The sequence below is a fragment of the Babylonia areolata genome, chromosome 1 (assembly GCF_041734735.1).
Source record: "Babylonia areolata isolate BAREFJ2019XMU chromosome 1, ASM4173473v1, whole genome shotgun sequence".
NCBI lineage: Eukaryota > Metazoa > Mollusca > Gastropoda > Neogastropoda > Buccinidae > Babylonia > Babylonia areolata.
The window spans coordinates 59,725,718-59,740,717 of record NC_134876.1 but is presented as its reverse complement, the minus strand read 5'-3'; the positions used below and the strand labels follow the sequence as shown (position 1 = coordinate 59,740,717).

The 15,000-nt window shown below is 43.0% G+C and overlaps 1 protein-coding gene across 1 annotated transcript in view; it reads right to left on the bottom strand.

Annotated features, from left to right (window-relative positions):
* LOC143285507 (guanylate cyclase 32E-like) overlaps positions 1–15,000 on the bottom strand; it is a 56,324-nt gene that overhangs the window by 5,594 nt on the left and 35,730 nt on the right. The window contains exons 8-19 of the mRNA XM_076592886.1: positions 14,612–14,705; positions 13,972–14,050; positions 13,435–13,549; positions 12,461–12,613; positions 11,524–11,628; positions 11,244–11,315; positions 7,988–8,153; positions 7,520–7,672; positions 6,065–6,245; positions 3,499–3,639; positions 1,477–1,600; positions 48–291 (exon numbers count right to left, since the gene is read on the bottom strand). Coding sequence (XP_076449001.1) covers positions 48–291; positions 1,477–1,600; positions 3,499–3,639; positions 6,065–6,245; positions 7,520–7,672; positions 7,988–8,153; positions 11,244–11,315; positions 11,524–11,628; positions 12,461–12,613; positions 13,435–13,549; positions 13,972–14,050; positions 14,612–14,705 — 1,627 coding nt within the window. The remainder of the gene's footprint in view (positions 1–47; positions 292–1,476; positions 1,601–3,498; positions 3,640–6,064; positions 6,246–7,519; positions 7,673–7,987; positions 8,154–11,243; positions 11,316–11,523; positions 11,629–12,460; positions 12,614–13,434; positions 13,550–13,971; positions 14,051–14,611; positions 14,706–15,000) is intronic.

Genomic DNA, 15,000 nt, shown 5'->3' with positions numbered 1-15,000 from the left:
AGAGGAAGAAATGAATAAATGAAGAAATGTATAAATTGTGTCCTCACCACTGTGGATGCCGATCCGAAGCTTGAGCACGTCGTCAGGGCGATGCCGGATCTTGAACTGGCGGATGCTGGTCAGGAGGGTCAGGGCCATGGAGGCGATCTCCCCGGCGTGGTTGGCCCCATTGCGGCGCGGCAGCCCGCTGACCACCATGTAGGCGTCGCCGATCGTCTCGATCTTGTACACGTCATAGCCCTTGATGACGCGGTCGAAGAGGGTGTAGAGGTCGTTGAGCATGTCCACGATCTGCTCGGCGAGGTGTACAACACAGGGAGAGAGAGAGGGGATGGGTGGGTGGGTTGTTTTTTTTTATTTTTTTTTTCCCTCAGTGAGCGAAGTCGGAATGAGTATACAGATAGACAGATAGACAGACAGACAGATAGATAGATAGATAGTTGGGTCTTATCATATGTGGGGATGGGGGGAAGGGAGAAATGGTAGTTGAGGACTGGAGGGCAGGCAGGCATACTCACGTGTATGTACGCATATTCACGCATGCACGTGCAAGCGCATGCGCGCGCGCGCACACACACACACACACACACACACACACACACACACACACACACCCTAATATTCATAATTACACATTCATAAATGAATTTTAAAATGTTCAAAAGATGAAATATCCATTCACTTATTTAAACACACACACACACACACACACACACACACACACACACACATTTGTACCAAATTGTTGGAATTCACAAGATGCCAAACAGTCGCAAATAGTATATCAAGGTATCGACACCGGAAAAAAGAGTTACCCTTCTTGGTTGCATTTGCGAAAAATCATGGCGGACTTCTGTGGCAAAAAGAAAAGGGGAGCACTTTTCCAATTTCAACATTCTTCAGAATCACCCCCTCTGTCCCCCCGGGCCAAATCAAGAATTCTTCCCGATGACAATAGTGTTGTTTTGTTTTGTTTTTAATTACAATTATTACCTTATATTTTTGTTCAATTGTACCGCGACGTTTTTGTATGCCTGTTTTTCGTCATCAACATTCAAGGTTTGAGAGTTCATATCAGAATTAAACACACACACACACACACACACACACACACACACACACACACACACACACACACAGTGGAGTGGAGTGATGGCCTAGAGGTAACGCGTCCGCCTAGGAAGCCAGAGAATGTGAGCGCGCTGGTTAGAATCACGGCTCAACCGCCGATATTTTCTCCCCCTCCACTAGACCTCGAGTGCAGCATGCACTTAGCGCACGTAAAAGAACCCACGGCAACAAAAGGGTTGTTCCTGGCAAAATCCACTTCTATGTGAAAAACAAATAAAACTGCACGCAGGAAAAAAATAAAAAAAAAAAAATGGGCGGAGCTGTAGTAAAACGACGCGCTCTCCCTGGGGAGAGCGGCCCGAATTTTGCACAGAGAAATCTGTTGTGATAAAAAGATATACACACCTGAAGAGGGGTGCTCTCAGAGGACATGGCGGTGAAGCCACAGATGTCACTGAAGTAGATGGTCACACAGTCATAGGCCTCCGGCACCACAGGGTCCCCTCGCACCAGCTGAGAGGCCACGCTCCTGAATCACACACACACACACACACACACACACACAAGTACGCACGCGCGCATGCACACACACACAGTGTTTCAATTTCAGTTTCAATAAGGTGTCAGGAAATGCGAACCGACCCATAGTATACGCAGCACCACATCCATTTAAAATAAATATTCAAAAAATAAATAAGAGCAGATTCGTGACCTTGACATAAAGCTAACCAACACGCTGGTTAGGTCTTACGAGCATACCCTAGGTTTACGCAAAACATTAAAACGATTTACGAGAAGTAACCAAACAAAATAACCCAGTAAATACAAATGAAAGAGATGCAGGGGCAGTTTCAGTTTCAGTAGCTCAATGAGGCGTCACTGCGTTCGGACAAAACCATATACGCTACACCACATCTGCCAAACAGATGCCTGACCAGCAGCGTAACCCAACGCGCTTAGTCAGGCCTTGAGAAAAAAAAAAAGGGGGGGGGGGAATAAATAATAGATAAGCTTACATAAATAAATAAATAAATAAATAATAATTATAATATAGAAAAAGGTAGTAGTAATAATAATAATGCAATATTTTTTTTTAAATATCAATAAAATAAAAAATAAAAATAAAAAATAAATTAATTAATTAATTAATTAATTAATTAATTTTAAAAGATAAAATAAAATTTTTAAAAAAATTTAATTAAAAATAAGACAACAATGATGATAAATAAGCAATAATTTGACTAAGATAAAAACAAAATTGCGCTACACACAGCATGCGTCTAGACAAGGGTTCAAATTGCTCTATTCCTATTTTGTAGATCAATTTTTATAAGTGTTCATTTTCAACAACAATAAACACATAATTTATTGTACTATTATAAACTGTTACCTAATTCTAAAGCTAAATGAAGAACACACATTTCAATTTATACCAATCGATGATGCATGTGTGTGCGTGTGCGTGTGTAGCGTGCGCGCAGGCGCCCGTATTTGTGTGTGTGTGGAGGGGGTGGGGGGATGGCGGAAGCGGTTCGTTCTTTAGTTTAGCGTCTTTTCACTATCAGTAATATTAGACGATTAAAAAAAGGGGGGAGAGAGAGAGAGAGAATAGGAAAACAGAAAAGGTAGAAAACTACCAAATAATGCATAACTAGCATGCAATTAGTAAATTACATTTAACAGTAACAATTGAATAATGATGATAATAATCAGAAACCATTAACACAATTCTGAAGTACATTAAAGGAATGTAGAAATAGGGCTATGAACTAATGCCTGTGAAAATTTGACCATGAGAAGCTCGTCAGAAATAACTTTCCAAAAATCATCTGCAGAATAGTTATTCTCTTTGAAATACTTGGACAAGAAGGTACGTAACTGCTGACAGTGAAACAAACAATGATGCAAGCTGAACTGCTTACCACAGATGCATGTAACATTTTTACTATACTTTGTCTTCAGCGCATCAAGTTTTTATACGGAAGAAAGTAGAGGTTATAATATAGTACAGCAAGCTGATGGATTCGGTATCTTTTCTTTAATGATATTCTCGGGGAATTACGTCCCTTTATGTTTCAAAAACTTTTCCTTCCATCGGTTTTAAAATCGACCCCATGCTGATTTTTCTAACAAAGTGCATGTCTCTTTTACGGAAAATTCGGACATGTATTTTTGTCGATTTTTTTTTTAATCTTGTGCTCCTCTTTTAGCTACATGAGATGGCACCCAACAAAAACTGATCTCAGTCCCTTCTAATCCTCAAACAATGTACCAAATGATTTGCCTCAATAACTAAGTCAGGTCTTGTTTCAAGGGGGGAGCGGTCTCTGCGTCTGTGTGTGTCTCTGTGTTTGTGTCTTTATGAGAGAGAGAGAGTGTGTGTGTGTGTGTGTGTGTGTGCGTGCACGCGCGCGTGTTCTTTCTTACGGGGGCAGCATCCGGTGCAGCAAGGTCTCTGTCTTCTTCTTCTCCTCGTGCAGCTCCACGGTCCGCTCCGCTACCACTGTCTCCAGGTTGTTGGCGTAGCGCTCCATCAGGTTCATCATGTTGTCGAAGATGTTGGACCTCCTGTGGACAATACATTATAATTTTATTATATGGGCTTGTATGAGGAGTACGGGGGGTATTGGGGGTGGGGGGGGGGGGGAGAGATGAAGTGTGTGTGTGTGTGTGTGTGTGTGTGTGTGCGAGAGCGAGAGCGAGAGTCTGATGCGCGACTGACTGTGTCGGATAACAACGAAACGTTTTTCCACAAAATGTCATTCAAACGAAAGAGACGAAAACAGTTCACGATTTTTTTTTATAATCTTTTCTTTTTATCGGTATGCCATATACCGACCAAACAGAAACACTTTATTTCATGATTCAGTTTTAGTTTCAATGAGGCGTCAGAGCCGCGTGTAGACTGATTTATTTGTGCTAAACATGTGTTTGAATTTTTTTTTTATTTAAACAGGTCCTCGGGGGATGGGGGAGCTGGGAGCGGGGGGATGGGGGGACGGAGGGGGGAGGGTGTGCGGGGGGGGGGGGAATCCCTGACCAACGGATAGATCCAACCGTAAGGCCTTGAAAAGACGCGTATCTCATGCACCGTTGTCAACAAATTGAAATAATTAATTATAAATTGATTTTTTAAAATCGGGTTTTAAAACTCACAGATTAATCCAGCGGAACATTCTTCTGAGAAGATATGTGTTTTCTTTCCCAAAAACTACAATAAATGTTACTCTTTGTTTCTTTTTTTTTTAATTTTTTTTTTTTACTTTTTCTTTTTTTCTCCCCCCCCCCCCCCCGCCCTTTTGTGTGTGTGTGTGTGTGTGTGTGTGTGTGTGACACTTTGTTCAGGCAGGCATTGCGCGTGTTCAGTTGAACGGTATGCAGATTTTTAATCAGCTGAGTGGAGCTACTGCATTTCGTATTGTGTCAGTACTTGCCCACATTTCTATTCTAATTTTTATGACTTAACTTTCTAAGTAGCTATAGGAAGATTTTTTTTTTTCCGTTTTTTTTTCTTTCTTTCTTTCTTTTCTTTTTTTTTTTTTTTTTCTTCTTTTTTTTTTTCTTTTTTTTTTCCTATTTTTTTGTTTGAAAAAATCAGGAACAGATCAACGCAACATCGCAATGGACAACGGGCGATAACTACGTTCACCAGCAATCCCAAAGCAGGAACGATTGCTTCCCTTGGATCATTCGGCTCCAATTCCACTGAACTAGTTGAATACAGAAGAAGAAAAAAAATCGATGAATAAACAAATGTAACTCAGTAGTCAACATAGTGGTCAGAATCATGTGCATTCATGTTTCGTGTCCGTATAATGGTTATTGAAACGCTAGAAATATGTACTAGAGGTAACGAGTCCGCGAGTGAATAGTAACGCAGTGCATAGTCGCCAGTATTTTCTCCCCCTCCACGAGACCTAGAGTAGTGGTCTGGACGCTAGTCAATCGGATGTGACGATAAACCGCGGTCCCGTGTGCAGCATGCAATTAGCGCACGTAAAAGAACTCACGGGAACAAAAGGGTTGTCGCTCGCCAAATTATGTAGAAAAAATCCACTTTGACAGGAAAACATAAAAACTGCAGGCAGGAAAAAATACAACAAAAAAAAAATGTGTGGCGCTCTCAGTGTAGCGACGCGCTCTCCCTGGGGAGAGCAGCCCGAATTTCACACAGAGAAATCGGTTGTGACAACAACAAAAAAAGAGTAATCTAATACAATATAGTTCATTTCTTAAATGACCAGTCAATACTAACTTATCCTAAATGACGTTGTTTTCTTTTACACAAATCTATTTAATTCTTAATAATAAACTGGTCCTTGTATGATTGTGTATATACGTATATGCCCGCATATATGTATTCAGTACACTGTACTGATGTAAAATGCTGCTTGAATCGCATGTCATGTTTTATTGTCGGATGAATTTTCGTTTCTATCCTTTAACTGTGATTATTGCATGTACGCGTGATTGTGATATATCGTACGTGAGGTTTACGTCAAACCAGCATTTCTGAATCTTATGACTGTAATTCAAATCAGCATTTCTGATTTTTAGGACTGTAATGTATGCGTTTTTTAATAACTGTTAATCTGAACTCCACACACACGCACACACACACACACAAACTCGCACACACACACACACACACACACACACACACACATATATATATATATATATATATATATATACACAAACACGCGAGCGCGCGCACACACACACACACACGCGCGCGCGCGCGCACACACACACTCACACACACACACACACACACACACACACACACACACACACTACACCACACTACACTACACTACCCTATACCACTACCAACCACATGCCGGCCTGCATGTGTCTCAGACGCTCGCGTCAGGTCTTCCACTGTCTCTGTCTCTGTCTCTGTTTCACACACACACACACACACACACACACACACACACACACACACACACTACACTACACTACACCACACTCCACACTACCAACTCACATGCCGGCCTGCATGGGTCTCAGACGCTTGCGACAGGTCTTCATGTCGGGCCTCAACTCGGGGTCCTCGTCCCAGCAGTCGCGGATGACGTGGGTGATGTAACCTTCGCAAGGCAGCTGGCCGGTGTTGGGCCTGAAGGGGATCCCGTCCACGGCGCCCTGGGCCACCTTGTCCACGATCTCTGTTGGTTTGTGAGTTGGTTGGTTTGTTGGTCAGTCATACACACAAAACATACGTGCGGACGCGCGCGAACACACAGACACACACAGACACACACAGACACACACAGACACACACACACACACACACACACACACACACTCACACACACACACACACACACAAGCGCGCGCAGGAAATTTGTTGAGATAAAAATGTAAAACAAACAATATAAAACAAAGTTCAAAACCATACAATGCAATAAAGCACAGTACGATACAGTTACAATACAAAACAATACGACACGACACCATACACTACACTACACTACACTACACTACACTACACTACAATGCATTACACTACACTACACTACACTAACTTCACTACACTACACTACACGGCACTACTACACAATACAATACAACAATGTATACGTGTGTGGAGTGATGGCCAAGAGGTAACGCGTCCGCCTAAGAAGCGAGAGAATCTGAGCGCGCTGGTTCGAATAAACGGTTCAGCCGCCGATATTTTCTCCCCCTCCACTAGACCTTGAGTGGTGGTCTGGACGCTAGTCATTCGGATGAGACGATAAACCGAGGTCCCATGTGCATCATGCACTGAGCGCGAGTATAAGAACCCATGGCAACTAAGGGTTGTTCCTGACAAAATTCTGTAGAAAAATCCACTTTGATAGGAAAAACAAATGTTAAAAAAAAACTGCATGCAGGAAAAAAATACAAAAAAAAAAAAAATGTGTGGCGCTGTAGTGTAGCGACGCGCTCTCCCTGGGGAGAGCAGCCCGAATTTCACACAGAGAAATCTTTTGTGATAAAAAGAAATACAAATACAAATACAAAATACAATACAATACACTGCTCAAAGCAATGCAACGCAACAAAACACAGAACAACACAAACCACAACACAACACACACCACACCACACACCACAACACAACACAACACACACAGCACAGCACAGCACAGCACAACACAGCACAACACAGCATAACACACACCACACCACACCACACCACACACCACAACACACCACACCACACAACACAACAGCTCAACACAACACACAGCACAAACAACACTACACAACACAGCACAGCACAGCACAGCACAGCACAAACAGCAAAACACAACGCAGGACAACACAGCACAACACAACACAGCACAGCACAACACAGCACAGCACAACGCAACACACAGCACAAACAACACAGCACAGCACAGCACAGCACAGCACAACACTACACAACCCAGCACAAAACAACACAACAACCTACCTTTGGGCGTGTAGTGGCAGTCGCCATAGGGGCCATTCCGACAGATGATTTCGTACAGCAGAATGCCGAAGGAGTAGACATCTCCTTTCTGAGTGCCTTTGGCGGAGATTTTGGGGGTTTTCCGCAACAGCTCTGGGGCTGTCCACAGCAAGCCTGACAGGCACACACACACACACACACACACACACACACACACACACACACACACACACTTGAGAAAAAGTATTGAACGTTTTCTTTAAGAAGAAGGAGACGTAAGAATAAGATGAAAAAAGAATTCCAAACTTCTCAAAGTGCTATACTAAAGTAACACGACACGGAGACACAAAGTACACAAGACCACACACACGCACACGTACTCACACACAAACACGCACGCGCACTCCCCCTCCCCGATCCCCTCCTCCCCTCTACACACACACACACACACACACACACACACACACGCACACACACAAACTCACTCACGTTTGTAAGCGGCGTGTTCCCCGTGGTACGGGACGAGCTGTTTGGATTTGAACTCGGTGAGCCCGAAGTCGGAGAGCTTGACCACCCAGCGGCTGTCCACCAGGCAGTTGGAGGACTTGAGGTCCCCGTGGAACACCACCAGGCTGGAGTGGATGTAGATCAAACCCTGGGTGTCAAAAGTCAACATTTTTATTTTCAGATAGATTACCCCACTGCAATGGAATGGAATTCAGAAGATGGAATACGCACGTTAAAGATCCTGTAATCCAAGCCAGCGTTCGGGGGGATATAAAACAACAAGAACATACCCAGCATGCACACACCCCCACAAACGGAGTATGGCTGCCAACATGGCGGGATAAATAAACAAAATGGTAATACACATAAAAAATGTTACATGTCTGTGTGTGTGCGTGTGTGTGGTGTGTGTGTGTGTGTGTGTGTGTGTGTGTGTGTGTGTGTGTGTGTGTGTGTGTGTGTGTGTCCGTGACTGAATCCTGATCGAATGACGCAGGGAACGAATGAAAAGTACCCAGCGGCAGTTGTAAGTCGGATGTACCCAGGCAGGCAGCCTGTTGTGCAGATGACTCCGTGATCATAAAACGCTTGGGGCTTGGTTTCTGACCGAGGAAAGGTGCTGTATAAGTTTCCATGTCATCATCATCATTATCATCATCATCATCATCATCATCTTACTCTTTTGTAAAGGACTATAATTCTCAAACTAGGTGGCAAGATTGCACTGGTTCTTAGTGCTGCAGCCTTGGGGGGGCTTGTTAGCCTTTCGGAACAATCCCTACGCCGACTGTCCTAAAGCCCTCTTGGCCGAGTTGGGGACGCAGTTTGGGCAAGCCACTGTACAATAATCAAAATCAAATCCTAGACCAATATATATGTATAATAGTGTACTTGCAGGTCTTTATTTCTTTTGTATATTTATTATCTATTTATCTTTCGAATTTGAATTGTTGATGTTTTCTTTACAATGTGATTAACTACAAGCTTTCTTTTCCAATACTGTAGAAGTGGTTTACTCATTGCATCATTGATGCCATTACTGTAATACTTGGCATAATTGATGATATTGCTATGTTACAATATGTTAATGTCATTTTAAATCATCATGATTACTGCAGTCAATAATGTGTAAACACTGATTGATTGAATGATTAGACAAGTTGTTGTTTTTTTCTGTATTTGTTGATGTTGCTGTTGTTGTTGTTCTTTTTCTTTTTTTTTTATATCACTTTTTATTTTGTTTTGTCTTTCTCTCTCTAGTGGATGCTACTACTGTTCGTTTTATATTGTTTGTTTGTTTCATACTGTTCTCTGTATTGTATACATGTCTTTGCGAAATTTAAAACAAAAGTGTTTTTTTTCTTAAATCCTAGACCAGATAACTGGGACAGCAGTTGTTGCCTCATCAGCTGTCCTGATGGCCATAGTCATACATGATTATGCAGTTTGTATTTTGTATTTGTATTTGCATTTCTCTTTATCACAACAGATTTCTCTGTGTGAAATTCGGGCTGCTCTCCCCAGAGAGAGCGCGTCGCTACACTACAGCGGCACCCTGTTTTTTTCTGCGTGCAGTTTTATTTGTTTTTCCTATCGAAATGGGGTTTTCTACAGAATTTTTCCAGGAACAACCCTTTTGTTGCCATGGGTTCTTTTACGCGCGCTCAGTGCATGATGCACACGGGACCTCGGTTTATCGTCTAATCCGAATGACTAGCGTCCAGACCACCACTCAAGGTCTAGTGGAGGGGGAGAAAATATCGGCGGCTGAGCCGTGATTCGAACCAGCGCGCTCAGATTCTCTCGCTTCCTAGACGGACGCGTTACCTCTAGGCCATCACTCCAGATAGTTGGTCGAACTATGGAAGCAAATGTGATAGATTATGACAAAACATGAGATGAGACCATAAACCCCAGTCCCATGTATATGTAGCATGCATTTAGTTTCAGTTTCAGTTTCAGTAGCTCAAGGAGGCGTCACTGCGTTCGGACAAATCCATATACGCTACACCGCACGTGAAAGAATCCATTTTATAGGAAAAAAAACAAACAAATACACTTGCAGTCCAGCGACGTGCTTTCCCTGGTGATAGCAGTCTGAATTTCACATCTAGCGACGTGCTTTCCCTGGTGATAGCAGTCTGAATTTCGCATCTAGCGACGTGCTTTCCCTGGTGATAGCAGTCTGAATTTCACACAGTGAAATATGTTGTGACAAAAAATAATATAATACAATATAAACAATACAATAGCAACACTGCTTCTAAGAATAGATATACATCAGTTGTCAACCCTGCGTCTAAGAACAGATATATATCAATTGTTAACACTGCTTCTAAGAAATATCATTATCGATTGTTCACACTGCTTCCAAAAACATATATTATCTATATCGATCGTCAACACTGCTTCTAAGAACAGATCTATATCAATCGTCAACACTGCTTCTGAGAAAAGATCTATATCAATCGTCAACAAGGCTTCTAAGAACAGATCTATATCGATCGTCAACACTGCTTCTAAGAACAGATCTATATCAATCGTCAACACTGCTTCTGAGAAAAGATCTATATCAAACGTCAACACTGCTTCTAAGAACAGATCTATATCAATCGTCAACACTTCTTCTGAGAACAGATCTATATCAAACGTCAACACTGCTTCTAAGAACAGATCTATATCAATCGTCAACACTGCTTCTAAGAACAGATCTATATCAAACGTCAACACTGCTTCTAAGAACAGATCTATATCAATCGTCAACACTGCTTCTGAGAACAGATCTATATCAAACGTCAACACTGCTTCTGAGAACAGATCTATATCAATCGTCAACACTGCTTCTAAGAACAGATCTATATCAATCGTCAACACTGCTTCTAAGAACAGATCTATATCAATCGTCAACACTGCTTCTGAGAAAAGATCTATATCAATCGTCAACAAGGCTTCTAAGAACAGATCTATATCGATCGTCAACACTGCTTCTAAGAACAGATCTATATCGATCATCAAACTTGCTTTGAAGAACAAATATATATCGATCGTCAACACTGCTTCTAAGAACAGATCTGCATCAACTGTTATTAAAATTGCATCAAAGAACAGATCTATATCGATCGTCAACACTGCTTCATCTGTATCGATTGTTATCAACACTGCTTCTAAGAAAAGATCTACATCGATTGTTGTTAACACTGCTCATAAGAACAGATCTCTATCGATCGTCAACACTCACTTTCATGATGTCGGACACGATGGAAGCGATGAACATATGGTCCAGCTTCACGTCTCCATTCTCCAGAATGTCCTGAAAAAAAATATATATATGTGTGTGTGTTTGTGTGTACATGTGTACACACACACACACACACACACACACACACACACACACACACACACACACACACACACACACACACATGCCATTACCTCCAAACTCGTTTGAGTACTACACACACACACACACACACACACACACACACACACACCGCGCGCGCACACACGTACGCCATTACCTCCAAGCTGCCCTTTGAGCAGTACTCAGAGACGATGTGGGAGACGTGAGATTCCACGGTGGCGCCGATGAACTGTACAATGTTGTTGTGGCGAAGGTCGCGGATCTGCAGCAAGACCAAAAACCGAGAAGATGTATACAATAATAATAATAATAATAATAATAATAATGGATTCTTATATAGCACACTATCCAGAAATGTGCTCTAGGTGCTTTACAAAAACGCTTTGTTAACATAAAACATTACATCTATGTTACATACACACACCAAAATATGACTACACACACACACACACACACACACACACACACACACACACAGACTGCATACATACATTTTAACAATACATGTGTATCTAACAGCTACCCTAACACATACGCACACATAGGCAGGCACAAACTTACATAAACGCAAGCACACACAATACACATTCATATACATGCATGTAGTTATGTACACATACATATGTATACATACATAGTCAAGCACAGCAAACACTAAAGGAAGTGGACCTGCCACAATTGAACTTACTGCTGAGGGAAAAGGTGAGTTTTGAGACGAGATTAAAAAGATGCGAGGAAGAAACAATACAATAGAAACAACGACAGCAGCACCAAGAACAGCAACAACCACAGATCACCAAATATAATACAGAGAAATCAAATCACAGTAATAATAGACAGTTTCCTTGATGAAAATTGTACGACTTTGTTGTCCCGTTCCGTTTTCAGTTTCAGTTTCTCTCAAGGAGGCGTCAATGCGTTCGGAAAAATCGATGATACCCCACACCACGTCTGGCCATACAGATGTCTGACCAGCAGCATAACCAGACAACATTTACAATTTTTTTATAAACGTACAGCTAAAATGACGTATTTTGCCTCCCTTGAGGCACACACACACACACACACACACACACACACACACACATCCATACATGTTTGAGCTCCAGCTTGATGGTCCTGGTGACGTCAATGGCGTGTCTGGTGTGGACGGGCTTGAGGGCCACCAGTGTGCCCCGGTACAGCCCTATCCGCGTGAACCGCTGGTCCTGGTCAGGGCCTAGACTGACACTGGCGTTACTGTAGGGCTGTAGGGAGACAGGTCATCGTCATGAGGAGGAGGAGGAGGTGAAGGAGCAGGAGGAGGAGGGGGAGGAAGAGGTGGCGGTGGAAGAGGAGGAGGAGGAGGACAATGAGGAGGGGGATTGCAAGACTGACGCTGGTGTTACAGTATGGCTGTGTGGACATATAATCTTAGTACTGATGTTGATGATGATGGTGATGATGATGTTGATGACGACGACGAAAAGGATGATGATGATGATGGGGACGAGGAGGAGGGGGGGGGTTATTAAGAATGACGATGGCGTTACTGTACGGCTGTGTGGACAGATCATCGTAATGATGATGACGATGAGGATGATGATGATAATGATGATGTTGATGAGGAGGAGGGGGTGGAGCAGAAAGAGGAGGAGGAGGATATTAAGAATGACGTGGACGTTACTGTACAGCTATGTGGAAAGATCATGGTGATGATGATGAGGAGGAGGAGGTGGAGAGAGAGAGAAGGAGGAGGAGAGAGAGAGGGAGAAGGTGGGGGAGGAGGAGGAAAGAGAGGGAGGAGGAGGAGAAATTCTTTATTTCGAGGATAATAGATAAGCACTGGTGTGCGTTTTTACATCCAGTCCCCGCCCTGAATACGGTCTACGCTGCACAATACTAAATAAAACGAAAGCATAAAGCATGGTGTTAGTAGAGATACATAACAGATGAGAAAAACATTATTTAAAATAAAACAGAAAACACACACACACACACACACACACACACACACACACGGCATACAGGTAGAGAGACAGAGAGAGAGAAGACAAGACAAGACAAGACAAGAGAGAGAGAGACTCACGACGTTGTTGCTAATGATGGAGAGAGCGGAGAAGGCCCCGTCTGGCTGCAGCTGGATCTCTTTAGGGTCGATCTTCCAGATCAGGCTGGCCAGCTCCTGCTCGTAGCGCCAGTGTCTGCATCACGCACACACACACACACACACACACACACACACACACACAGACACACACACACACACACACACACACACAGATACAGATACAGACACACACAGACACACAGACACACACGGGGCATATATCCCCCCTCGTGCCCCCCAGACAGAGACACACACACACAACACACACACACACACACACACGCACGCACGCACGCACGCACGCACGGAGCACACACTACGACGACGACGACGACGATAATCACAATCAGCAAGTATACTTATCTATGGTGATAGATGATGATGATGACGATGACAACGACAATGACACAAAGACGACGAACGACGACGACGACGACGACAATGTTTATGATGTTGATGATATTGATGTTGACGACGACGTGGATGATGATGACAACCACGTACGTATGTACCTACCTGTAGAATCCCACCAGAACGCAGACACCGATGAAGACGAGGCCAGCCAGACTGCCTCCTACCATGTGGGGAATAAAGTCTGAAACATCAACATTGTGTAGTCAGTGAGTGTGTGTGTCAGGGGGGGAAGGGGGGTAGGAGTGAATGGGTGAGTGTGTGGGGGTGATTGGGGTGGGGGGGGAGTGAGTGAGTGAGTGTGTGTGTGTGTGTGGGTGGGGGGGGGTGCCTGTTTGTGTTTGTGTGCTTGAGTGTGTGTGTGTGTGTGTGTGTGTGTGTGTGTGGGTGCCTGTTTGTGTTTGTGTGCGTGAGTTTGTGTGTGTGTGTGAATATGTGTGTCTGTGTGGTGTGGTGTGTTGTGGTGCGGTGTGGTGTGTAGTGTGCTGTGTGTGTGTGTGGGTGCGTGTATGTGTGTGTGTGTGTTTGTTTGTGTGTGTTTGTGTGTGTGTGTGTGTGTGTGTGTGTGTGAGTGCGTGTGTGTGTGTGTGTGTGCGTGTTTGTTTGTTTGTTTGTTTGTTTGTGTGTGTGTGTGTGTTTGCTCGTGCCTCACCCTCTACCAATTGACAAACACACCCAGACCCAGACCCACCACACACACACACACACACACACACACACACACACACACACAAACACAATTCACCTGGAACGGGTCTACATCTTTCACCGTCATAGCCACACTCTGGTTCGTCCAGTGGGATTTTGTTTCCGTAGACTGCGATATCCTCAACAAACGTCTGGGAAACAAACACATGCACACTATATATATATATATATATATATATATATATATATATATATATATATATATATATATGATCATTAATTTTCCTGACAAAATAAACTTGCCATCGTGGCCATGATCATTTTTACAGCGCGATGAAATGAGCCCCAAAACAAAGCATGTAAAATATCACATTGTTACATGTGAATATGCGAATATTTTCCCAAACAAACATGCTGACGCATTTTGTTTAAAATTTATAACAGCATGAAAATAATGAAAGAACCCAGATGTCTGTTGTCTTTCTC